Here is a 25,912-nt window from a genome sequence, read left to right on the forward strand (position 1 = left end):
GTTTTGTTTCAGATGTGATTCTTCACCGGGGGACCGCGAGTTCTGGTAGACGAGTTCCGATGGAGACAAGGAGGACAGCATCTGACGATAGAGGGCTCTGCGGGAGCCACCGCCGCCATGCCCCCCTGCGCCACTGGCAGTGACATGGACAGTTTAATACGCGTCGAGACGCCGTCGAGTCTGGACTCGAACAACAACCCCCCAGAAAACCTCATCTGCCCGGAGACCACCTGCAGCGAGGGGAAAGAACTGGTGAACGGACTGTCGGGTTCCGATTCGGTTGCCGAGGAGGCAGCAGTCGGAGAGGGGCGGAAAGGGAGATACTCTCTGAGGCCGCGATCTCTGCTCAGGCCGCAGATCACCGAGTACGTCGTCGACGAATGTGTGGCAGCGGACGGCGGAGACGAGCGGGAGGAGCCGCCGCCGTCGTGCGAGGGCGGCGCCGGCAGGAGGGGTGGCGGGGGCGGCAGGAGGGCGCGGCGCCAGGCGCAGCCGCTCAGCAGGTACCGCCGCAGGACGGCCAACGCCAGGGAGCGCGAGCGCATGCGCGAGATCAACGCCGCGTTCGAGGCGCTGCGGCGCGCGCTGCCGCCCGGCCACCCCCAGGAGCTGCAGGAGCAGGCCGGCGACAAGGTCACCAAGATCGCGACGCTGCGGCTCGCCATCCGCTACATCGCCGAGCTGACGCGCGCGCTCGAGGCCGTGTCCTCGGCGCAGCTGCCGGAGGAGCCGGACTGCGGGCCGCAGAGGGCGCTGCCGCCCGTCTCGTCGCTGCTCACGCTGACTGCCGGCCCGCTGCCGGGGCTGCGGGACGACGACAGCCCGCTGCCGCTGCCGCTGCCACTGTGTCTGACGCCGCCTCCCGGCCTCGATGACCTGTGCCTCGAACCACGGTGACACCCATTGATCTCGAAACTATGGTTGGTTCTACGGTTGAACCTACACCTTAATTGTACTCCTAACGTGATCCATTTTCATTGGATGTATGGACATACTGCAATAGCATTTGAAAAACAGTCCCACTGATACAGTTCTACTAGAAAATTAATTAAATTTTACACTACTGGCAATTAAAATTGCTACACCAAGAAGAAATTCAGATGATAAACGGGTATACATTCGACAAATATATTATACTAGAACTGACATGTGATTACATTTTCACGCAATTTGGCTGCATAGCTCCTGAGAAATCAGTACCCAGAACAAACACCTCTGGGCGTAATAACGGCCTTGACACGCCTAGGCATTGAGTCAAATAGAGCTTGGATGGCGTGTACAGCCCATGCTGCTTCAACACGGTAGCACAGTTCATCAAGAGTAGTCACTGCCGTATTGTGAGGAGCCAGTTGCTCGACCACCATTGACCAGACGTTCTCAATTGGTGAGAAATCTGGAGAATGTGCTGGCCAGGGCAGCAGTCGAACATTTTCTGTATCCAGAAAGGCCCGTACAGGACCTGCAACATGCGGTCCTGCACTATCCTGCTGAAATGTAGTTTTTCGCAGGAATCGAGTGAAGGGTAGAGCCACGGGTCCTAACACATCTGAAATGTAACGTCCGCTGTTCAAAGTGCCGTCAGTGCGAACAAGAGGTGACCGAGACGTGTAACCGATAGCACCCCATACCATCACGCCGGTTGATACGCCAGTATGGCGATGACGAATACACGCTTCCAATGTGCGTTCACCGCGATGTCGCCTATCACGGATGCGACCATCACTATGCTGTAAACAGAACCTGGATTCATCCGAAAAAATGACGTTTTGCCATTTGTGCACCCAGGTTCGTCGTTGGGTGCACCATCGCAGGCGCTCCTGTCTGTGATGCAGCGTCAAGGGTAACCGCAATCATGGTCTCCGAGCTGATAGTCCATACTGCTGCAAACGTCGTCGAACTGTTCGTGCAGATGGTTGCTGTATTGCAACCTCCCCATCTGTTGACTCAGGGATCGAGACGTGGCTGCAAGATCCGTTACAGCCATGAGGATAAGATGCCTCTCATCTCGAGTGCTAGGGATACGAGGCCGTCGGGATACAGCACGCCGTTCCGTATTACCCTCCTGAACCCACCGATTCGATATTGTGCTAACAGTCATTGGATCTCGACCAACACGAGCAGCAAGGTCGCGATACGATAAACCGCAATCGTGATAGGCACAAATCCGACCTTTATCAAAGTCGGAAACATGATGGTACGTATTTCTCCTCCTTACACGAGGCATCACAACAACGTTTCACCAGGCAACGCCGGTCAACTGCTGTTTGTGTATGAGAAATCGGTTGAAAACTTTCCTCATGTCAGCACGTTGTAGGTGTCGCCACCGGCGCCAACCTTGTGTGAATGCTCTAAAAAGCAATCATTTGCATATCACAGCATCTTCTTCCTGTCGGTTAAATTTCGCGTCTGTAGCACGTGATCTTCGTGGTGTAGCAATTTTAATGGCCAGTAGTGTATTTATTTATTTTTTTAAATTCTTTCACAGTTAATTTTATTCCGTTTACACCTAATGGCTCACGCCTTTACGCTTCAAAATACAAGGTATTTCAAAAGCATTTTTCCGACTTCATAACACTATATCTTGTATATATTGTGTAAATTCAAGGTGGATGACTGCTGTCAGCTGCAGCGGGACATTAAGCAGAAGGAGTATAATGGACAGGTATTGCGGACAGGTGGCGCTCGGTGTGGATCGCACATGAGTCGTACCAAGATAGTCCGTGCAGTTGCGCTAACGCTGTGTCCCTGATGGCACAGTGGTTACCCCACCTGCTTAGTAAGATGCCGCGAAGGATCTGATTGCTAACGTCATGGAGAACGTTGTCCACGATGCTATCCAGGCGGGTTCTACGAACAAGTCGCCTGGTCCTGACAACCTCCCTCTGGAGTTTTATCGGACATTTCGTCCGCTACCTCCGCCAGTGTGGATGGAAATTTGTCACTTCTTGCGATGCCAGACCGTTCCCTCGATGGTTTTCTCATTCCCATACACAAGCCTCAGGGTACCTTGCGGATATGCGATTACCGCCCTTGACGTTACTCAACAGCTATACAAAGATCTTTACCCGGCTGTTGGCTGCGAGGCTTAAATGGACAGCGCAGTACGTGGTTTTCCCCGATCAAACTTCTTTGGGGGGTACCAATAACTTCCGCACTGCCCTGTACCGCTATCGGGACACAATCGCTCTTACTGACGCTCGTCGTATGCCTGGACCTTTGGCAGCTCTTGACTTCAGCCAAGGCGTTCGACAGTACCAATCACGACCTCCTGGAAGGGGTGCAACGCAATATGGGCTACCCTAATTCTACCGTCGACGTCGTAATACGTCTCCGTCGTGGAGCTACGTCTCGTGTACTCTACAATAGCCGTCTTACTCCTCCCATATCGATCCGCCGATCAGTGTGTCAAGGCTGCCCGCTCTCTGCACTGTCGTACGCATTCACCATGGAACCGATGCTATGCGGCCTCCGTCAACGCCCCTTTGAGATATCTCTCGGTGACCATGTATTCAGCTGCACTGATCTTGTATCACCATCGTTCTTCATAGCGGTGCTGAGGTCAGCGAGTCATTGGCATGGACAAGCCTCTGGTAGCTGCCTTAACGTTCGCATATCGAGTGCCATGGCTGTAGGTGCGCGACTTTCTGCGGATAGTGCTGCTCCTTTGCGTGTAGCTGATACTCCCGGATGCTTAGGACTCGGTTTCGCAAGTGATCTGCGGCGGACAATTGCCCTCAGCTCCCGACGTCTACTTTCCCAACTACGAGCTGGGCTCTTAGACCACCGTTTACGAGCACTCGATCTTCTGCAACGCACACAATACGTAAATGTGTATTTGGCGTCACGTATCCTCCACGTAGCACAGACACTTTCTATTCCGCCAGCAATGGCCCGCCGCATGCTAGCGGCATTGGGTTCGTTTGTTTGCTGCGGCTTGCTGTTCAAGATAAGGTACGAAACCGTCACCCTCCCGCGGTGCAGGGGCGATTTAGGTCTGTATCATGCGCCTGACAGTTTGGTAGCCCTTTTCATTGGCTCTCACATGACCTTAGTCCCATGTGTCTTACCAGCCTACTACTGATTTACCTCCGCCACTTTTTCCTTGGACTGAACTACGTCCGTGCTGTGGTAATGCCGGAGCGACCTATGGTTCGCTTTAGCAGCACACGTCACCGATTGTGGTTGAGGGAAAGCTTCCCCACGTCGGCTGGCGTGCCGTTTGGCGAGCGGTGTGCGCTCCTTATCTTGACACTGACGTCCAGTTTGGTACCTTACTGCCAATGGGAAGCAAGTATGCCGGTGACGCCATCACAGGATAAACCTCGCAGACACCCCGTTGTGTGTCGACTGCGATGTTATGGACACAGACGAACACCGACTGGTGTGCATATCGTTGAGAGGTGTCTGTTTCTTGGTGCGACAGAAGTTGTCCGTAATTACCCGTGCGACTCCTCATCAGATACCTACTCAACTGCTTCTCTTTCCGGACGGGGGATACTACCCGCAAGCGAAGACGAATTCTGTGAGGTGGATATGTGGACATGCAGCTCACTACATGTTGCTGATGGCGAGAAAAGTATTCTTGACTTTTAGCAGTTTCTTAATGAACGCCAATGTGCAGTTGTCCGCAAACCAAAATACAGAGAGCTTTTCTCCAGTGTCCTCTGCAGTGTCTTATTTAATGCACCCCAGAACTGGGGTGTTCCTGTTATGAACAGTTGATCCCGGTTTTCCTGCTATGAAGAGTTGATTCTCGCTTCTTCCACACTTAGAACCGAATAGTCACTGGTAACCGGAATCTTCTTCTCGGATAAACTATACGTCGATAGTATCAATAGGTCTGACATCTTGCTGCGCCCTCCTTCTCATGTGACACCGGTTTCCTGATATTCTCGGTGGTATTACAGACGAAAATAAGTAAATAAAGATAGAAAACAAAGCAAAATAAATAAACAAACTACGTTCATATTCCCTCTACTGCATGTTCCCCACGCATTCCTTGGTTCCTGGAAACGGTGAGAAGGGGACATGGTGCCCAGGGCTCTGGCTGGGACCCCTGCGCCCCCACCCCTACCTTTGGGTGCCGGGAAGGTTCCTTTCAATTAAAAAAAAATAAAAAACGGTGGTAGAGCATGCCTACGCGGAAGCAAAGGTCGCGAAATTGAGTCTCGGTAAAATAAAATTAAAAAGAAGTAAACCGGAGATCGCGGGTTCGAGTCCCACTGCGGTAAACAATTTCGCTTGTCGCCGCTGATTGCGTTTAGTTTCCCGCTGCAGCTGAAAACAGTCGTTCCCACCGAGCGAGGTGGCGCAGTGGTTAGACACTGGACTCGCATTCGGGAGGACGACGGTTCAATCCCGCGTCCGGCCATCCTGATTTAGGTTTTCCGTGATTTCCCTAAATCACTCCAGACAAATGCCGGGATGGTTCCTCTGAAAGGGCACGGCCGACTTCCTTCGCCATCCTTCCCTAATCCGATGAGACCGATGACCACGCTGTCTGGTCTCCTTCCCCAAAACAACCAACCAACCAAGTCGTTCCCATTCAATATATATATATATATATATATATATATATATATATATATATATATATATATAGGGTGTTACAAAAAGGTACGGCCAAACTTCCAGGACACATTTCTCACACACAAATAAAGAAAAGATGTTATGTGGACATGTGTCCGGAAACGCTTAATTTCCATGTTAGAGCTCATTTTAGTTTCGTCAGTATGTACTGTACTTCCTCGATTCACCACCAGTTGGCCCAATTGAAGGAAGGTAATTTTGACTTCGGTGCTTGTGTTGACATGCCACTCATTGCTCTACAGTACTAGCATCAAGCACATCAGTACGTAGCATCAACAGGTTAGTGTTCATCGCGAACGTGGTTTTGCAGTCAGTGCAATGTTTACAAATGCGGAGTTGACAGCTGCCCATTTCATGTATGGATTAGCACGGGGCAATAGCCGTGGCGCGGTTTGTTTATATCGAGACAGATTTCCAGAACGAAGGTGTCCCGACAGGAAGACGTTCGAAGCAATTGATCGGCGTCTTAGGGAGCACGGAACATTCCAGCCTATGACTCGCGACTGGGGAAGACCTAGAACGACGAGGACACCTGCAATGGACGAGGCAATTCTTCGTGCAGTTGACGATAACCCTAATGTCAGCGTCAGAGAAGTTGCTGCTGTACAAGGTAACGTTGACCACGTCACTGTATGGAGAGTGCTACGGGAGAACCAGTTGTTTCCGTACCATGTACAGCTTGTGCAGGCACTATCAGCAGCTGATTGGCCTCCACGGGTACACATCTGCGAATGGTTCATCCAACAATGAGTCAATCCTCATTTCAGTTCAAATGTTCTCTTTACGGATGAGGCTTCATTCCAACGTGATCAAATTGTAAATTTTCACAACAAACATGTGTGGGGTGACGAGAATCCGTACGCAATTGTGCAATCACGTCATCAACACAGATTTTCTGTGAACGTTTGGGCAGGCATTGTTGGTGATGTCTTGATTGGGCCCCATGTTCTTCCACCTACGCTCAATGGAGCACGTTATCGTGATTTCATACGGGATACTCTACCTGCGCTGCTAGAACATGTGCCTTTACAAGTACGACACAATATGTGGTTCATGCACGATGGAGCTCCTGCACATTTCAGTCGAAGTGTTCGTACGCTTCTCAACAACAGATACGGTGACCGATGGATTGGTAGAGGCGGACTAATTCCAGGGCCTCCACGCTCTCCTGACCTCAACCCTCTTGACTTTCATTTATGGGGGCATTTGAAAGCTCTTGTCTACTCAGCCCCGGTACCAAATGCAGAGACTCCTCGTGCTCGTATTGTGGACGGCTGTGATACAATACGCCATTGTCCAGGGCTGCATCAGCGCATCAGGGATTCCATGCGACGGAGGGCGGATGCATGTATCCTCGCTAACGGAGGACATTTTGAACATTTCCTGTAACAAAGTGTTTGAAGTCACGCTGGTACGTTCTGTTGCTGTGTGTTTCCATTCCATAATTAATGTGATTTGAAGAGAAGTAATAAAATGAGCTCTAACATGGAAAGTAAGCGTTTCCGACCACATGTCCACATAACATATTTTCTTTCTTTGTGTGTGAGGAATGTTTCCTGAAAGTTTGGCCGTACTTTTTTGTAACACCCTGTATGTATGAAGATAGTAACTCTTCTTGAAAGAACATATACCATTGACGACCGTGCAGCTTCTCTAGAATAAATGACAATTAACTGAAACCCTCAGCTGCCGACAGATGTTGTTGATATACCTCGATGGGGACAGCTGAAAATGTGTGCCCCGACCGGGACCCGAACCCCGGATCCGCTTATATCTACAACACCCGTCGGCCGCTGAAGGTTTTAATAAATTATCGTTTATTCTAGAGAAGCTGCACGGTCATCAATGGTATCTATTCTTTAGAGAAGAGTTATTACCTTCATATTTCAGACAATCATTTGTCGAATTTATAATTTTAAAATCCTATCATAATCTGCTCATTTTACGTTAAAGGTCTGACACAATAAGTCAAATATACCGGTACGCAAAACTTAAGTCGATGAAACTTGGATCACACGTAGAAAGAACTGCTACAGGGGAGTAGAGAAGGTAACTGAAATACGCATTGAAACAGACAAGTGACACGAAGTCACCGCGATTCGCGTTGTTTCCCTGGGAAATGCAGAAGGCGGTAAAAGATTCTCAATAGGGTGGGTGGTCGCCACGGATGGCAGTGGATTCCCTCAACGTTCTCCCACACTGGCTACAAGGTTGGGAGGGTGTGCTTGTGATGGGGCGCTCTACTAGCGCGGTTGACAATTCATGGATGGTCGTTTGGCATGTGGACGTGCAGCAGTAGGTCCTTCCGACGAGTCCCACACATACTATCGGATTTAAGTTGGGGGGGAACGTGCGGACCAGCATATTTAAAGAATATCCTCTCATTCCAAGAGCTCATCCACCAGCGCTCTTCTATGTGGTCGCGCATGTCAGCCACAAAACTGAAGTCAGAGCCGAACGCACCCCTGAAAAGGCACAAATGTGGAGAAGTACAGTGTCACAAAAACGTTGATCCTTGAGTGTCCACTGTGCAAAGCTCTTGAGGTCAATGCGCCCATGTGACATTATGCATCCCCACACTTTAACGCCTGGACCACCAAAAACATCATGTTCGACAGTGTTCTTGGGTGCATTTTGCATCCTCATTTGCCGAGAGGTGGAAGCGCTTAATGCAACCGGACATGATCGTTTTGAAGGTCCAGGTGTCATAGTATGGGAAGCCATAATGTTGCACAGGACCAGTGTGCTCCAAACCGTTCAGCACGGTACTGTCATCGGCCAACGGTATCGTGACACTGTACTCCTTCATGTGTGTCCTTTCAGGCGTCCATTCGGTCCTTTCAGTTTTGTAGATGACAATGCACGACCGCATCGAACAAGTCAGGTGGAGGAGATCTAACAACGAGCGGACATTCAGCGAATGCACTGGCCTGCTCGTTCCCCATCGAGTACGTAGTGCATGCGTTGGGAACATATACTGCAGCACGTTCACAATCATCAACGAACGCCGATCGGTTGTCAACAGCGCTCATGGCGAAATCGCACAGCAACTACGTACCAAACTAGTCGGCAGGACGGGAGCACGTTGCAGAGCAAACATTCCCGTTTGTGGTGATTACATAGCCTGTTAATAAGCATGCCCCTCCTTTTATAATAATGTCCAGGGGACCATTGTAATCATGGTGATTCAGTATAATTATTGTCTTCGAATAAAAGGTGATTTCTGTTCAACTGATTGCGATTTCATGTAGTTACCTTCTGTATTATGGTGTAGCAGTTCCTTCTATGTATGCTCAGAGTTTCATGGAGGTATGTTACTTGGAAATGATACCAAAGCTACTCTCATCTTTAAGTCTTGCACACCACTGTACTAAACTGACAAACTGTGTACATATCTTGAGGCTGCATAACTCACAGCATATGAATTATCGAGACTTCATTATACACAGCGTTAAGCTGTTGGCGCGAAACATTCAGATCAGTTTTCATCCTATGTTAAAACTGCTTACCTCAAGTGGACCTAATCCCAACTCCGTCTGCCGTCGGGAATGCCAGTGGAGCCATCCGAGATCCATAACTTCAACATCCCACCATTTCTGTCCTACTTTCCTAACACCACACATGTCTGCTTTTAATCTTAAAGGAGTCGCTACTGTGATGGTGAACATAGGTTTTACCACAGTCTGAAGGTTTCTGCTGGATGTATGCCACATGCGATTGCCGCAGTACTGTGCTTTCAGACTGTTTGATCTTCACATTCTCTTGAATTACAGTGGAACGTGTAACATATTATGCCTCAGATGCTGTGTGTGTCTGTGTGTGTGTGTGTGTGTGTGTGTGTGAGTGAGTGTGTGTGTTGAGAGAGAAAGAAAGACAGCTTCAGTAGCATTATGATGAACAACTCACTACACAGATTCCACACGAGGTGCGAAACCAGACGGTGCTAGCGCTAGTGTCTTGTACCTACACGCATATAGATTATTGTCTTTCAGCACTCTCCAACGGTCATAAGACCTATGACCACAGCCCTCATACTTCTGTCTATCACGTAAGTCTACATCTGCACCGTCTCACAGCAGACCTCAGCCAAATTGTTGAGGCGAACACTCCTCCCTCAAGGACATCGATGTGTGCGAAAGTCCTACAGTTCGGATGTGTTCCGTTAAAAAATCGAAACCTGCTGCTACAGACGAGCAAAGTGCCGCAGAGCGAGACACTGTACTCATATTCCGGAGTATGGGGTTTCAGATTTCTGTCTAGCCATCCAGGTTTAGGGTTTCCATAATTTCCCTAATGGTACTTTGATAAGGACACGGCCTACTTTCTTGTCAGTCTTTGATCAATTGGAGTTTCTGCTCGGTCTCTAATGACCTCGTCATCGGCGGGACAGCAAACCCTGATCTTCCTTCTTTTCGTTTATTCAATAAGAGTCTCCTCTGTCGCTCCTCCCTTTTCAGTATCATATAATACTGGCAGTGAGCTTAATTTGTAGTCCATACTGGAATCCTGAATGAAACCAACAGTAACAAAAACGAAAAGAAGAGACTACAAGTTGCCTACGGTTTGTTGCTTCCCAAGACCAAAACAGTCTTGGTCAGATTGTATTTTATTATACGATTACTTACGTATCAAGTTTACCAGTCGTCTTTAATGGTCTCAGCTACCTCATTTCATATAAAAACGATATGTTCTAGAAGAAACTGCTGACCCTCAAACTTTGTCTTCGTGGTCTTAATCCTATATTAATAACTCGTCAAAGATCTTTTAACTTTTAATCAATGGAACACCTCGGAGTTCGACGCGCCAAATATCCATTGCTACAGATCGTCCTTATAGGAGTCATTCGAACATTCTGCCTGTTCCAGTTGTCTGCTCTACTTTCATAGCACCAGCTGCAGACTGTGTGCATATGAATCCAGAAGATTATAGCGTCACTGGCAAAGACTGGGTGGCTCTATGGAGCACTAAACATTTGCAACTGTTTTTTTTATCACGTCCTTGATTTTTTTCTATAATAATTCATAATTTATGAAGACCATTGTATCTTAATGGACAGTGAATGGTGATTTATTCGCTGTCGTTCATGTCTTTCGTGGCATCGCTAATTGGTCCATTTCTTTGCCACTCTTGCCTATCAAGGGCACTATGCGAACTTCCCATCACCGATTTGATTCATATTGACAGGATGTGTAGGGCATGACTAGCACTTGACGATAAGTGACGAGAAAGACGTAACTCTCAAACGTTTTCCAGAAAATCAAGATCGAAAATTTCATTCGTGCTTATATATTTTGTGCGGCCCCTAATACTCAATTTGTAGTGTTGTACTCCCGTTGCTGCATGTCGTGATCTCATATCGATTGCTTCCACTATTCCTGTGTAGTGATCTTCACTTTTTATTACTTTTAGTCATGCTTTTGACCGAGTTAGACACGATTTTCTGTTGCGGGTGTTGTCTGCTGTTGGTTTTAATGGTGCTGCACAACAGATGTTCACCTACCTAATTTCTGGTACTCAGGCGTCTACTGATGTGGATGTTCGTCTTATTCCCTCCCCTCCCCCCCCCTTCCTATAGGGAAGTCCCCTATCTATGTCGTTATTCGTGCTATTTATGGAATCCTTATTGAGGTCCTTATTGGGAGAAAGGTTTATCGTTCCCGGGTATACCAGTGACGTTTTGATACTTCATCGTACTCATGATGACTACATATCGATGCTCAAAGACGTTTTTGGGAGCGTTTTGTCATCTTAAGGGAGCGCAGGTTAACGATCTGAAATCTCGATTACTCAATTTTCGGGGATTTGACGTGGTTAAGATTTCACGGGCTGTGGCGGTCGCACGTCATTTATCGTTGGGTGTTATTATTGATCGTTGTTCGATTCAGCTGGCTGCGTCAAATTGGAAGTTCACCACGGACAGGATCAAGGAGCGATCTTTGAACACAAGGGTTGCTCCCTCTCGTTACTTCATACGGTTCGGACCTTGCAAACATGTGTTGAGTAAGTCCCGTTTTGTTGCACAGATTTTCCCCTTCCTGCGACAATATCCCGAAAGTTACAACGATTATCGGTCAAGATTATCTGGCGATACTCTATTTTACGGATGCGCTATGGGATTTTGGCCTACCTGATGTTCGGACCAGGGGTTCTGGTTTATTTCTTCGAGGCACTATTTTAACGTGTCTCCACGTCCCCAATCACTTACAGCTCCACTTTGTTTCCAAATCGCGTTACCTCCTTGAAGTCCCTGTCGCCAGAGACAGATCCGAAAGTTGTTTGGTCCAACGTCAGCCTCTCTATTTTTTCGATGGAAGTGGCGTCCTCATGGTACCAAGTCGTTCATAATCTCGTCCTAATTACCGATCGACTTTTTCGCATTGGCCGAATGTATTACGTCATCGGTTGTTCGCCTGCGGACACAGATGTTAGAGTTGGCTTCGCCGTCAATTGACCTTTCTAGCCAGGAATACGGAAAAGTCAATCTCGGGTGAGATTGTCCTGTGTACCGATTCAACGTTCTTTCCCAGCCCGTAGAACAGTAAAATTATGTGACTTGTCAGACATTATGTTCATTACGCGTTGGAGAGGTGGTATGACTCGGACCCTTCTTCCTTTTACCAGTATATTGTTACGGGTCACTGGACATGGCAATGGATGCCACGCTATCATGCGATTTCTGCGAATATGCTGCACGTTGCATTTCATCATTGAGCAACTGTATGATGTATGGAATCTCTTTTCTGTTCGGACGTTTCATTGCTGTTGCCCTGCTTTTGGTAAAAACTAAATAAAAGTGATGAATGAATCGGTCTTTGTGGTGGTTTCGTCACGGTCGCTTTTCAGGTGTATTTTTACACAGTTAATTTTTGTGGCCCTATTTGTCTTGCTTTTTTAATTAATAAAAACTAAACAAAAACTGTTGCATGCAACGATTGGAAATGATTTTTTTTTGCTTTTCAGTGGCGGAAGCCATGTAGGATTAACGTCAACTTCGTTTCGTTTTTTTTTTCTTTTTTTTTTGTGGCTAGCACGTGTAAGGTTTCAAAGAAAAAATAAACAAAAAAAAATTAAAAAATTAAAAACGGTCAGTGTCACGCGAGGGATCAGCCCACTGACTGGCCTCAGGAATCGACCCCTGCCCACCTTGACTCCACCCAACTTCAAAATGTCTGTGTCCGTTCTTTCCTTCTGCTACAAGAAAGAAAAAAGAAAAATAGGGGTCAAATGCTCATATGTCACGCTGTCGGTCCAGGTTCGATTCCCAGCGGATGCATCTAGTTTTATGCCTCTTCTATTACAATCCACTATGTGGGATATTCCTATACGATTCTCTTATATATATTCCGGACTTACGGCACCACCTAAATACTTAAAACAAATGAAAATTCGTTGTATCATGGTGGTGCACTCAGGTGATTATTATTTTTTTTTAAAAAAAAGCCCTTAGTTTCGGAAGCCAGAGGTCCATGGTTTGAATCTCCTCCTGCCACTTGTTTTTTTTCTTTCGTCCCCACGTAATTCTAACCCACGTAATCCTAACAAAAGTTTTATTATGATTGTGCAAGTAATCGCGATTAAAGATTCATTTATTATTTTCATAATTTTTATCCTGCACAAAGGGAAAAATTTCGTAAGGAGATTCGAAATAGAAAAAGGATACACAAGAACTTTAAATCAAATCAGTGCAGTCTTTTTATTTATATTATTATCCACATTTGTGACACGTGCAATGTGTAACCTGTGGAGCAGTGTTGCAATCATGATGATACTGGTAATCGAAACACGCAAAACAGTAATTACTGCGGTATACAGCACTCATAATGAGCGAAGAATTTTTCACATTCATTATTTTTTGTAATGTGTCAACTGCAAAACAAATTTGGCTTACATCTGTAAACGGTTTTCAGTCATTTTCACGGAATTCCACGCTCATCTCTCGTTAGAAATGAGTGGGAATGAAAGGAAAGTACTGTCAGTGAGATTCGATCCACAGACCTTATGCTTATGAAACTAAAAAGCTTACTCGCTCGGCTGCGGGATCCTAGATTACTAGCAACAATACCAAGCATACAAGAGCGCCTAAAATTTTCAAACTCGATTTTCTAGAAAACGGTTAAAAGTTGCGTCTTCCTGTTTATGTATGTTCTAGTAATGTCCTGCACATCCTGTCAAGTGTACCAAATCGGTCAGGGGACTTTCGTACGGTCCCCTTTAAGCTAAGCAACTCTGCAAGTAATAAGCAGTCTTCTTAAGGATTATCGGACTGCACCAGAAAAAGTCGACATCAGTCTGCTATGCTTCAAGTTGCAATTTTCACTAGGAATTTTCTTTCTATGAATGGGGTATGGAAAATGGGTTGCTTGAAAACTGTGTAGCTTTGCAGTGGATAAGGCGAAAAACCACGAACCACGAAGTTTTGCTGCGCAAAACAATTAAAGGATCACTTTTTCGAAACGCCTTAATTATTTCCCATTGAGACGTATACATTTGAAATTTGGCTCAAAGATGCATACAACCTTCTCCTGTAATACAGCAAAAGAGTGGCGTCCTGCGACACCATCCTCGGGTTCGCAAACGTTTCAAACAGGAAGGTGTCGACACATGCATAGAAAAGGTCAGAGCTTAGCTTCTGTGAGGTCTAAGGTTCCCACTCTGGCATCAAATATTATCACAATACTGCCGACACCACTGTCGACGTATCACTCCCTCTTGGCTATATTCCACCCCTTCGTTTCACGCCACTGCGATGGAGGTCAGGACAGCCATGCCCAGCGTTAAAACCACAGTGTTTTCTTATGAGTGACCGAGGAAAACTTTTCACACACCTCGGCTCAGACTGGACACTAAGATGCCTTGGGGCTGACAGTGAAACCACTCCTTTCGTAGAGGCATAGATTACCACACAACGACAGTTCGCAGTGTGAGCAGCAACAGGACGACGTTATTGACAACCTTTGACACAGCTGACCCCCCTGGACGATTCAACACTTCTCGGAGGACATCGTGGGCCAGCAACGCCAGTGAACATGGTCACACCCCATTGAAGTGCAGTACGACTACAGATTTTCTTATAGTGTATGGAGTGGAACCACTAGAGACAATTCAAAACCATTCGACGCAATTAGAACGGGATCAGAGGCAGCAAAGACTGGTTATGTATTTTAAGTCACCCTGTATCGCGCCCTGCTGTGGCGTGATCATGGTGGTGTGCGACGCTGACAAATGTGCGAAAAAAAATGACAAGTATTCTTCTAAGATCACCCAGTTTGGCAATACCCTCTGTGCCACCCTTCCGGCTTTGTTCAGCACTTTTAAAAGTGTAGCTGAACAGAGACGACCTGTAATGAAGTCTTAGGTGCTAGCAGACAGGCAACTCCTTTGACACCACTCCGATTCTGGATGGCCTATTAGCAGGCGCAGGAACAGCAGCTCTGCTTGCCTGCAGGTGCCTAAGACTCTCATCACCGGTTCTGTGTGTACAGATACATGTTTAAGGCGCTCAACAATGGTGTGCGAGTGCCACTGGTGGTGATGGTGAACTGCATGGTTCAAAAAGAACGCTCTGCCGTTTTATTCACATATGTGTCAATGTCGAATCCCTCTGTGATCATGACCCACACAACGCAAAACACGAGGGCTGAAAAGCATAAGTACTGTTTGGTGCTTTGGGTGCAGTTCAAATTTTCGACCAATGGTATCTCATGGTCGCTAGTGGTTCCACCTTGTACAACAGAGCAAAAATTATGGTCGTACCTCTTCCTTTCTCCACTAGCTAATAACACATTTATTCATGACAGACATCATTGCTTCAGAGGCAAAAGAAAACGTAGCATTACAGTCTATGTGTTATGACTTTAGTATGTGGGTCAGCCTTCTTAATTCAATAAGAATTTATAACGTCAAGAAATTATTTCTGATGTACATCGACATAGTGCTAACAAGCAGAAGAGCACTCGTTTCTGGTTCTTTTTAGTACACAGACGACTATACTAGGGAGCAGCGAACATGGCGGCTCAGTATGTACCGTCAGTTCTCCAACCCCTCTCTGTCCTCTCTTTTGTAACTCCGAACGAGAGACGTTTGGCCCCTGCTGTTGACACAGAAGGCAGCAACAAAGCCCCGAGAAGGAATAATATTGTTGGACACCGATATCTTAAAGGACAGACTTAATATGACAAATACCTGACAATAAATAAGCGGATATTCGATCGATTTAAAGAGAATGTCACAACTAGAATACTCCAGCAGTGGGCTGCAGGTGCAACTCTTCAATATACGACCAACACGGATTTTACGTTTGCTGCATCATTATCTCGGGAAAGAAACTTCAAATCGAAGCATAAAATTCATCAACAGGTGCATCACTAAATACGTCTCACAGAGAGAGCTAGAACCTTTCTATTATAATCTGTTTGAGTCATCAGTCCTCTGATAATTTGATGCGGTTCATCACTAAATACGTCTCACAGAGAGAGCTGGAACCTTTCTATTATAATCCGTTTGAGTCATCAGTCCTCTGATAATTTGATGCGGTTAAGTATGTTAATGTTGGGATAGCAGCTGACAGTGTCGTCAAAGTTATAGTGCAAATTGAGAATGTATAGTATGGTACGAGAGATAGTGCAAATTGAGAATGTATAGTATGGTACATTCAAGTACAGTGGGGGAAGCTGCGCAGCAAACTGACATGTACAACGAGGGGCAGCAGACAGCTGTGCGACACATTCTGTCTCAGCATTCCTGTCCTCGACAGCAGCAGTATCATTGCATCAATTCCCAGCTCCAATTAACAGCTCAGGGATCGTCACAGGACGTATTTATAAAGCAACCAAGTGCTGTGAACACACATGGTCTGCAGGAAGTGGCATGTGCTTCAGTGGAGCGAGAGTAGATCTGTGTTATTGTTTTGCTTAAGATAGTGGGAACATTGAAATGGAGATGTGCTGGTCATGATTTCGGTCACACAAGATCAACGAAAGTTCATTGCAAGATGGTGTACCTACTCCGACATGTGTTGCATGCAATAAATGTGGAATTCAAAGCATACAAAATTGTTATTAGTGAAATACTGTCTGATTTTCTCCAAACGTCAGTCAGTCCCTCCAATCATTAACAGATGTTCCATTAAAACTAGAATCTTCCATGCCATATATGTCCATGCAGGCGCCATCCTGATTTCGAAATATAATCTGCTTACGATGAAAATACAGCCCATCAAGCCAAGGAATGGAATCAGATGTTCGTAACGTTACCAAACGTCTGACAGGGCTATTTATGTAAAGTTACGCTGTGTGTTGTACTCCCTTCCACCATTAACAAATGTTCCATTAACACTACGATCTTCCATGCTATACACGTCCATACGAAATGTAATTTACTTAGGAAGCAAAAGAAGTACCCAGTGACCAAGAGGAATGGGATGCGTGTAACTTAACTTCCAAACGTCTGTCACGGATATTTAAGTACAGTTCCTCCCGCTATTAACAAATGTTTAATTGAAAATAGACTCCACTCTAGTTACAAAATGAAATTCGCCTACGAAGAAAAAAATACCCAGTAATCAATCGCGTGTAACATAGGTCTCAAACGACTGTCTGGGCTATTTAAGTACAGTGAAGTTATGTAGGCTACTCCCTTTCAGAAGTAACAAATTTTCCAACAAAACTACGGTCCTGCGCAATATATACACTCCATAACGATTTTTGAAATGTTCTTCCGCATCGTTAGCATTCAGACAGGATCAAACTCGAGCAATCCATTTCCATAGTTTTAAATCGGAGCTTATAAACTAGATTCTTTGTAACGGAGGGATCCTCCTATCACATTCCTACAGAAGCGGGAAGATTCCGCGACACAGTCACTGCCACGACAGTATATTTCCGATGAGGTGGTGATTAGGTGTTTGAATTTCTAAGACAAGCGTAAGCTATAGGAAAAACAATTGTACGAGCTGGTAGATAATGCAGTATTCCTGACAGCTGCTCCATCAGAATAGTAATTTTATCGTCAGCCATTTCCAACCTGTATAGTTTGATTACGTGTCTTTAGATGCTTTCATGCTAACAAATTTTACACGTGGTGGAGTTTAACAGCTCAACTGTTAATACGGAAGACAGTGTTTTCACTTTTTCTAGCATTCTTTTCACATTCGACTTTCCATACACTTACACGAGACATGCTATTTCTGGCCTTCATCCACCCCTATACTGCTACCTCTGAAAGGTCTAAGAGTTTTATATTTTCTGGTATGGCTTCTCATAGTTTCTTCCAGCATATGACCATTATCAAGGATCTTCCTTCGCATTCCTACAGAGGTGGGAAGAATCTGTGACACAGTCGCTGTCAGCAGGGTGGATTTCCGAGGAAGTGGTGAATAGATGTTTGAAATTCTAAGAAAATGAATGGTTGCTCTAAGCAATATGGGACTTAACATCTGACGTCATCAGTCCCCTAGACTTAGAACTACTTAAACTTAACCAATCCAAGGACATCACACACATCGATGCCCGAGGCAGGATTTGAACCTGCGACCGTAGCAGCAGCCCGGTTCCGCACTGAGGTGCCTAGAACCGCTCGGCCACAGCGGCCGGAAAAAATAAGCAATTTTAATATAGGCCACTTCCAGCTTATATGGTTTGATCACGAGTCTTTAGATGCTTTCTTGCTGTTACCTTGCATTCCTACTGCAATCACATTCTCATCCCCGTGTAGGAGACATGGTTTTTCAGCACTGAAAGAGATGAACTTGAGAAATTACCACGTAGATAGCTGTTAAAGCCACCATATACATTTTAAAGTGTTCGTCAGTTGCTCTGTATACAGGGTGGTCTATTGATAGCGACCAGGCCAAATATCTCACGAAATAAGCATCAAACTAAAAAACCACAAACTCGTCTAGCATGAAAGGTGAAACCACATTGCCCTATGGTTGGCCCGATAGATAGATATTTAAGCAAACAGGAAGTGTTCAGCCACATGTGAAACGTCAACCACGATCTGCAGCAAATGATGATGCCCAAGTAGGTGCTTTAGCTGCTGTCGCGGCTAGTCCGCACATTAGTAGCAGACAAATTGCGCCAGAATCGGGAATCTCAAAAACGTTGGTGTTGAGAATGCTACATCAACGTCGATTGCGCCCGTACCATATTTCTTTGCACCAGGAATTGCATGGGAATTATTAATGCAGCAGCATTTCAAATTTGCATTAATTTATAATCTTGCAATATTAGTCATTAAAATGTGTTACCTAGGCAAATGTATTCTGTCAGAGTATTTCCACCTCAGTTACCGCAACGCTGAAATATATGAATAAAGACTACACACTTCGCTCTTAACCTTTCATCATACCTTTTATGTCTGGCAATAGAACTGCGCTCTACAGGTTATTAACATGCGACTATCCCTGTTGTTGTTGTTGTGGTCTTCAGTTCTGAGACTGGTTTGATGCAGCTCTCCATGCTACTCTATCCTGTGCAAGCTTCTTCATCTCCCAGTACCTACTGCAACCTACATCCTTCTGAATCTGCTTAGTGTATTCATATCTTGGTCTCCCTCTACGCCCGCATCTCGTGGTCGTGCGGTAGCGTTCTCGCTTCCCACGCCCGGGTTCCCGGGTTGGATTCCCGGCGGGGTCAGGGATTTTCTCTGCCTCGTGATGGCTGGTTGTTGTGTGATGTCCTTAGGTTAGTTAGGTTTAAGTAGTTCTAAGTTCTAGGGGATTGATGACCATTGATGTTAAGTCCCATAGGGCTCAGAGCCATTTGAGCCTCCCTCTACGATTTTTACCCTCCACGCTGCCCTCCAATACTAAATTGGTGATCCCTTGATGCCTCAGAACATGTCCTACCAACCGATCCCTTCTTCTGGTCAAGTTGTGCCACAAACTTCTCTTCTCCCCAATCCTATTCAATACTTCCTCATTAGTTATGTGATCTACCCATCTAATCTTCAGCATTCTTCTGTAGCACCACATTTCGAAAGCTTCTATTCTCTTCTTGTCCAAACTATTTATCGTCCATGTTTCACTTCCATACATGGCTACACTCCATACAAATACTTTCAGAAATGACTTCCTGACACTTAAATCTATACTCGATATTAACAAATTTCTCTTCTTCAGAAACGCCTTCCTTGCCATTGCCAGTCTACATTTTATATCCTCTCTACTTCGACCATCATCAGTTATTTTGCTCCCCAAATAGCAAAACTCCTTTGCTACTTTAAGTGTCTCATTTCCTAATCTAATTCCCTCAGCATCACCCGACTTAATTCGACTACAATCCATTATCCTCGTTTTGCTTTTGTTGATGTTCATCTTATATCCTCCTTTCAAGACACTGTCCATTCCATTCAACTGCTCTTCCAAGTCCTTTGCTGTCTCTGACAGAATTACAATGTCATCGGCGAACCTCAAAGTTTTTATTTCTTCTCCATGGATTTTAATACCTACTCCGAATTTTTCTTTTGTTTCCTTTACTGCTTGCTCAATATACAGATTGAATAACATCGGGGAGAGGCTACAACCCTGTCTTACTCCCTTCCTAACCACTGCTTCCCTTTCATGTCCCTCGACTCTTATAACTGCCATCTGGTTTCTGTACAAATCGTAAATAGCCTTTCGCTCCCTGTATTTTACCCCTGCCACATTTAGAATTTGAAAGAGAGTATTCCAGTCAACACTGTCAAAAACTTTCTCTAAGTCTACAAATGCTAGAAACGTAGGTTTGCATTTCCTTAACCTTTCTTCTAAGATAAGTCGTAAGGTCATTATTGCCTCATGCGTTCCAGTATTTCTACGGAATCCAAACTGATCTTCCCCGAGGTCGGCTTCTACTAGTTTTTCCATTCGTCTGTAAAGAATTCGTGTTAGTATTTTGCAGCTGTGGCTTATTAAACTGATTGTTCGGTAATTTTCACATCTGTCAACACCTGCTTTCTTTGGGATTGGAATTATTATATTCTTCTTGAAGTCTGAGGGTATTTCGCCTGTCTCATACATCTTGCTCACTAGATGGTAGAGTTTTGTCAGGACTTGCTCTCCCAAGGCCGTCAGTAGTTCCAATGGAATGTTGTCTACTCTGGGGGCCTTCTTTCGACTCAGGTCTTTCAGTGCTCTGTCAAATACTTCACGCAGTATCGTATCTCCCATTTCATCTTCATCTACATCCTCTTCCATTTCCATAATATTGTCCTCAAGTACATCTACCCTGTATAGACCCTCTATATACACCTTCCACCTTTCCGCTTTCCCTTCTTTGCTTAGAACTGGGTTGCCATCTGAGCTCTTGATGTTCAAACAAGTGGTTCTCTTATCTCCAAAGGTCTCTATAATTTTCCTGTAGGCATTATCTATCTTACCCCTAGTGAGATAAGCCTCTACATCCTTACATTTGTCCTCTAGCCATCCCTGCTTAGCCATTTTGCACTTCCTGTCGATCCCATTTTAGAGACATTTGTATTCTTTTTTGCCTGCTTCATTTACTGCATTTTTATATTTTCTCCTTTTATCAATTAAATTCAATATTTCTTCTGTTACCCAAGGATTTATATTATCCCTCGTCTTTTTACCTACTTGATCCTCTGCTGCCTTCACTACTGCATCCCTCAAAGCTACCCATTCTTCTTCTACTGTATTTCTTTCCCCCATTCCTGTCAATTGTTCCCTTATGCTCTCCCTGAAACTATGTACAACCTCTGGTTCTTTCAGTTTATCCAGGTCCCATCTCCTTAAATTCCCACCTTTTTGCAGATTCTTTAGTTTTAATCCGCAGGTCATAACCAATAGATTGTGGTCAGAGTTCACATCTACCCCTGGAAATGTCTTACAATTTAAAACCTGGTTCCTAAATCTCTGTCTTACCATTATATAATCTATCTGATACCTTTTAGTATCTCCAGGGTTCTTCCATGTATACAACCTTCTTTCATGATTCTTAAACCAAGTGTTAGCTATGATTAAGTTGTGCTCTGTGCAAAATTCTACCAGACGGCTTGTTATTTCATTTCTTAGCCCCAATCCATATTCACCTACTACGTTTCCTTCTCTCCCTTTTCCTACACTCGAATTCCAGTCACCCATGACTATTAAATTTTCGTCTCCCTTCACTATCTGAATAATTTCTTTGATTTTATCATATGTCTTCAATGTCTTCGTCATCTGCAGAACTAGTTGGCATAAAAACCTGTACTACTGTAGTAGGCGTGAGCTTCGTGTCTGTCTTGGCCACAATAATGCGTACACTATGCTGTTTGTAGTAGCTTACCCGCATTCCTACTTTCCTATTCATTATTAAACCTACTCCTGCATTACCCCTATTTGATTTTGTGTTTATAACCCTGTACGTGAGGCAATACTGACCTTACGCCTTATCTTAGAAGAAAGATTAAGGAAAGGCAAACCTACGTTTCTAGCATTTGTAGACTTAGAGAAAGCTTTTGACAATGTTGACTGGAATACTCTCTTTCAAATTCTAAAGGTGGCAGGGGTAAAATACAGGGAGCGAAAGGCTATTTACAATTTGTACAGAAACCAGATGGCAGTTATAAGAGTCGAGGGACATGAAAGGGAAGCAGTGGTTGGGAAGGGAGTAAGACAGGGTTGTAGCCTGTCCCCGATGTTGTTCAATCTGTATATTGAGCAAGCAGTAAAGGAAACAAAAGAAAAATTCGGAGTAGGTATTAAAATTCATGGAGAAGAAATAAAAACTTTGAGGTTCGCCGATGACATTGTAATTCTGTCAGAGACAGCAAAGGACTTGGAAGAGCAGTTGAATGGAATGGACAGTGTCTTGAAAGGAGGATATAAGATGAACATCAACAAAAGCAAAACGAGGATAATGGAATGTAGTCTAATTAAGTCGGGTGATGCTGAGGGAATTAGATTAGGAAATGAGGCACTTAAAGTAGTAAAGGAGTTTTGCTATTTGGGGAGCAAAATAACTGATGATGGTAGAAGTAGAGAGGATATAAAATGTAGACTGGCAATGGCAAGGAAAGCGTTTCTGAAGAAGAGAAATTTGTTAACATCCAGTATTGATTTAAGTGTCAGGAAGTCATTTCTGAAAGTATTCGTATGGAGTGTAGCCATGTATGGAAGTGAAACATGGACGATAAATAGTTTGGACAAGAAGAGAATAGAAGCTTTCGAAATGTGGTGCTACAGAAGAATGCTGAAGATTAGATGGGTAGATCACATAACTAATGAGGAAGTATTGAATAGGATTGGGGAGAAGAGAAGTTTGTGGCACAACTTGACCAGAAGAAGGGATCGGTTGGTAGGACATGTTCTGAGGCATCAAGGGATCACCAATTTAGTATTGGAGGGCAGCGTGGAGGGTAAAAATCGTAGGGGGAGACCAAGAGATAAATACACTAAGCAGATTCAGAAGGATGTAGGTTGCAGTAGGTACTGGGAGATGAAAAAGCTTGCACAGGATAGAGTAGCATGGAGAGCTGCATCAAACCAGTCTCAGGACTGAAGACCACAACAACAACAACAACAAACCCTGTAGTCACCTGACCAGAAGTCTTGTTCCTCCTGCCACCGAACTTCACTAATTCCCACTATATCTAACTTTAACCTATCCATTTCCCTTTTTAAATTTTCTAACCTACCTGCCCGATTAAGGGATCTGACATTCCACGCTCCGATCCCTAGAACGCCAGTTTTCTTTCTCCTGATAATGACATCCTCTTGAGTAGTCCCCGCCCGGAGATCCAAATGGGGGACTATTTTACCTCCGGAATATTTTACCCAAGAGGACGCCACCATCACTTAATCATACAGTAAAGCTGCATGCCCTCGGGAAAAATTACGGTCGTAGTTTCCCCTTTCTTTCAGCCGTTCGCAGTACTAGCACAGCAAGGCCGTTTTGATTATTGTTACAAGGCCAGATCAGTCAATCATGCAGACTGTTGCCCTTGCAACTACTGAAAAGGCTGCTGCCCCTCTTCAGGAACCACACGTTTGTCTGGCCTCTCAACAGATACCCCTCCGTTGTGGTTGTACCTACGGTACGGCTATCTGTATCGCTGAGGCACGCAAGCCTCCCCACCAACGGCAAGGTCCATCGTTCATGGCGGGGGGGAGACTATCCCTGTATGGTAGTATATTATTAAAGAGGTTAAGGGACCGGCGAATTATGTACTACAATATAATATTAAGTGCAGCAAAAGGTAATTATTATCTTAAACACCTTCTCGGAAACACCTGCTCTTTGCACTCAACGATGGTTTCTAAGTAAATTGACGAACTACCTGTCTTGAGGTGCACACAGAGGTTATACGATATTTTCTTGGTATCTAGTTGTAGCAAACTTTTTCAGTTAAATTTTTATATGATCTCTACGAGTCATTCAAAATATTTCCAGTAGAGTTTGTTATCTAACCTTCTTAGCATGATTAATAGCCTTGTTACCAAACTCAGTAACTGATGTATGCTATCTTTCCAGGATGTCGCCTGCAAGAATCATGAGCGGTTCTTCGACAGCTCGGCCGAATGGCACCTGATTCCACACGTCTCCACAGACGCTTCCACTGGGTGATGGTTGGTGCTGTCGCTAAACATCCAGCATACAAGACAGATTGCAAATGTGTATGTGGTACCACTGCCTGGGTTTCAAGTGTTCGACCTGAAAAATTTAAGACATATTACGACTGCTCTCGGCAGACCCAGAGATAAAACCTTATCTCTGAGACAATATATGAACTTCCCTCCCCGATTTTGTGTGAGCACCTCAGTGCTTGTAGAAACGACTCAACCAAATAAATTTGAATACAAAAGTAATTTCATGAGCTACGAAACGTCTCAACACAGTTACAGAGCAATGTTACTCTTAACCCTATGCTGTTGTCATGCTATACAGATTATAGAGTTTCATTTTTAACTTCACACATGAGAGTTCTTTGTTATTCTTCATTTTCGTAGAGGCGATATCTCGTCGACATGATGACGGCAAAACGGTCCCGTTTGACCCGGTATATTATGATCGAATCCTTGTAATGGAAGAAATTACCGCATACACATAAAAAATTAAAACGTCCAAAGTCGCGTACTGGCAATAATATTATCTTGGAACTCTTCCATTTGGTCCGTGTTTGCATAGAAAAACAGTAATATCAGAAATGGAGTCCGCCTTGATGCAAAACACCGTGTTATTCGTTTATTTCTTTATTATCCCCAAACTAGTTTCGGCGACAAATATCACCATCATCAGTGGGGTTTTTTAATCTAAAATATGCAGAAAATAGTATGGTTGTACAAACACAGTAAAACATTATTACATTTTTACAAATCGTCTTTTGAAATATAGTTTTATATTGATACTTTCATACTACCCTTATTTATTGTATGTTAGAGCATGTTTTAAGCTATTATTGGCGCTGTTTGTGATGTATTTTCTGTGCTCTTTTTTTCTGTTGCCGTCTTTTTACTTAGCGAACATCATGTCATCTGCAACCATGTGAGCGGCTGTTAGTAAACAAATACTAAAAGGTGACATAATATTGTTTTATTGTGTTTGTACAACCATACCATTTTCTGTATGTTTTAGATTAAAAAAAACCACTGATGATGGTGATATTTGTCGCCGAAACTAGTTTTAGGATAATAAAGAAATAAAGGAATAACACGGTGTTTGGCATCAAGGCAGACTCAATTTCTGATATTACTTTCACGTATTTGCGTTTCATCAATAGTTTGAATTCATCTGACCGCATACCATCTTCACCAGGTCAGGAACGCAGGTCTTCAGTGTTATTACCAACTCTCGTGAGAGAGTGTGACGCTTTACTGAAATTAAGGGTTTATTATAGCGGTAGTGTGGGTATATGTCAGGACGAATTTCATTGTCGGCTAGTGGGATATGACTGAAATTTTATTGTGTGAGCGTGCGCCGATCACGTAGTTGTAGAGTTGGAAGTATACATCCATAAAGGTGCGACATAGTTTCAAGACCAAAAAATACGAGAGAAACGAGGTTTGGTTGGTATGAGACGAGTAGGATAAGTAGGCGGCTGGTATGGCCGGCGAGGAAAATTGTCAAACGGGTAAAAGTTTCTAGCAGAAGTGCGCAACCGGATGCGAAAGCGAAATGAACTACATGGATATCAGGAATTGGGAACCACCGTTACAAATTTGGGAGAGTGTAAATTTAGCTGATATTGGCAAGGGGAAGACAGGTCGGATCAGAGCAATGAAGGTACAAGGATTTCAAGAGTTCTAAATTCTACTGTAATTTTAGGATGGTATTTGTTTTTTTAGAAAAAAGGAAAGGGGAGATGTGGTTGGGAGAGCCGTCAAATAGGCTCCCATGGTGGAGCAGCT

The 25,912-nt window shown here is 44.5% G+C and overlaps 1 protein-coding gene across 1 annotated transcript; it reads left to right on the forward strand.

The window, feature by feature from the left end:
- Positions 1–471: 471 nt before the first annotated feature.
- On the forward strand, positions 472–24,357 carry LOC124604606 (helix-loop-helix protein delilah-like; the record flags this gene model as incomplete). The annotated part of the gene is made up of 2 exons (XM_047136496.1): positions 472–920; positions 24,039–24,357. A coding segment is annotated over one exon (426 nt), but the record flags the coding sequence as incomplete, so codon positions are not given.
- Between the last annotated feature and the right edge of the window lie 1,555 nt (positions 24,358–25,912).

This window comes from Schistocerca americana, chromosome 1, assembly GCF_021461395.2.
Source record: "Schistocerca americana isolate TAMUIC-IGC-003095 chromosome 1, iqSchAmer2.1, whole genome shotgun sequence".
Taxonomy (NCBI): Eukaryota; Metazoa; Arthropoda; class Insecta; order Orthoptera; family Acrididae; genus Schistocerca; species Schistocerca americana.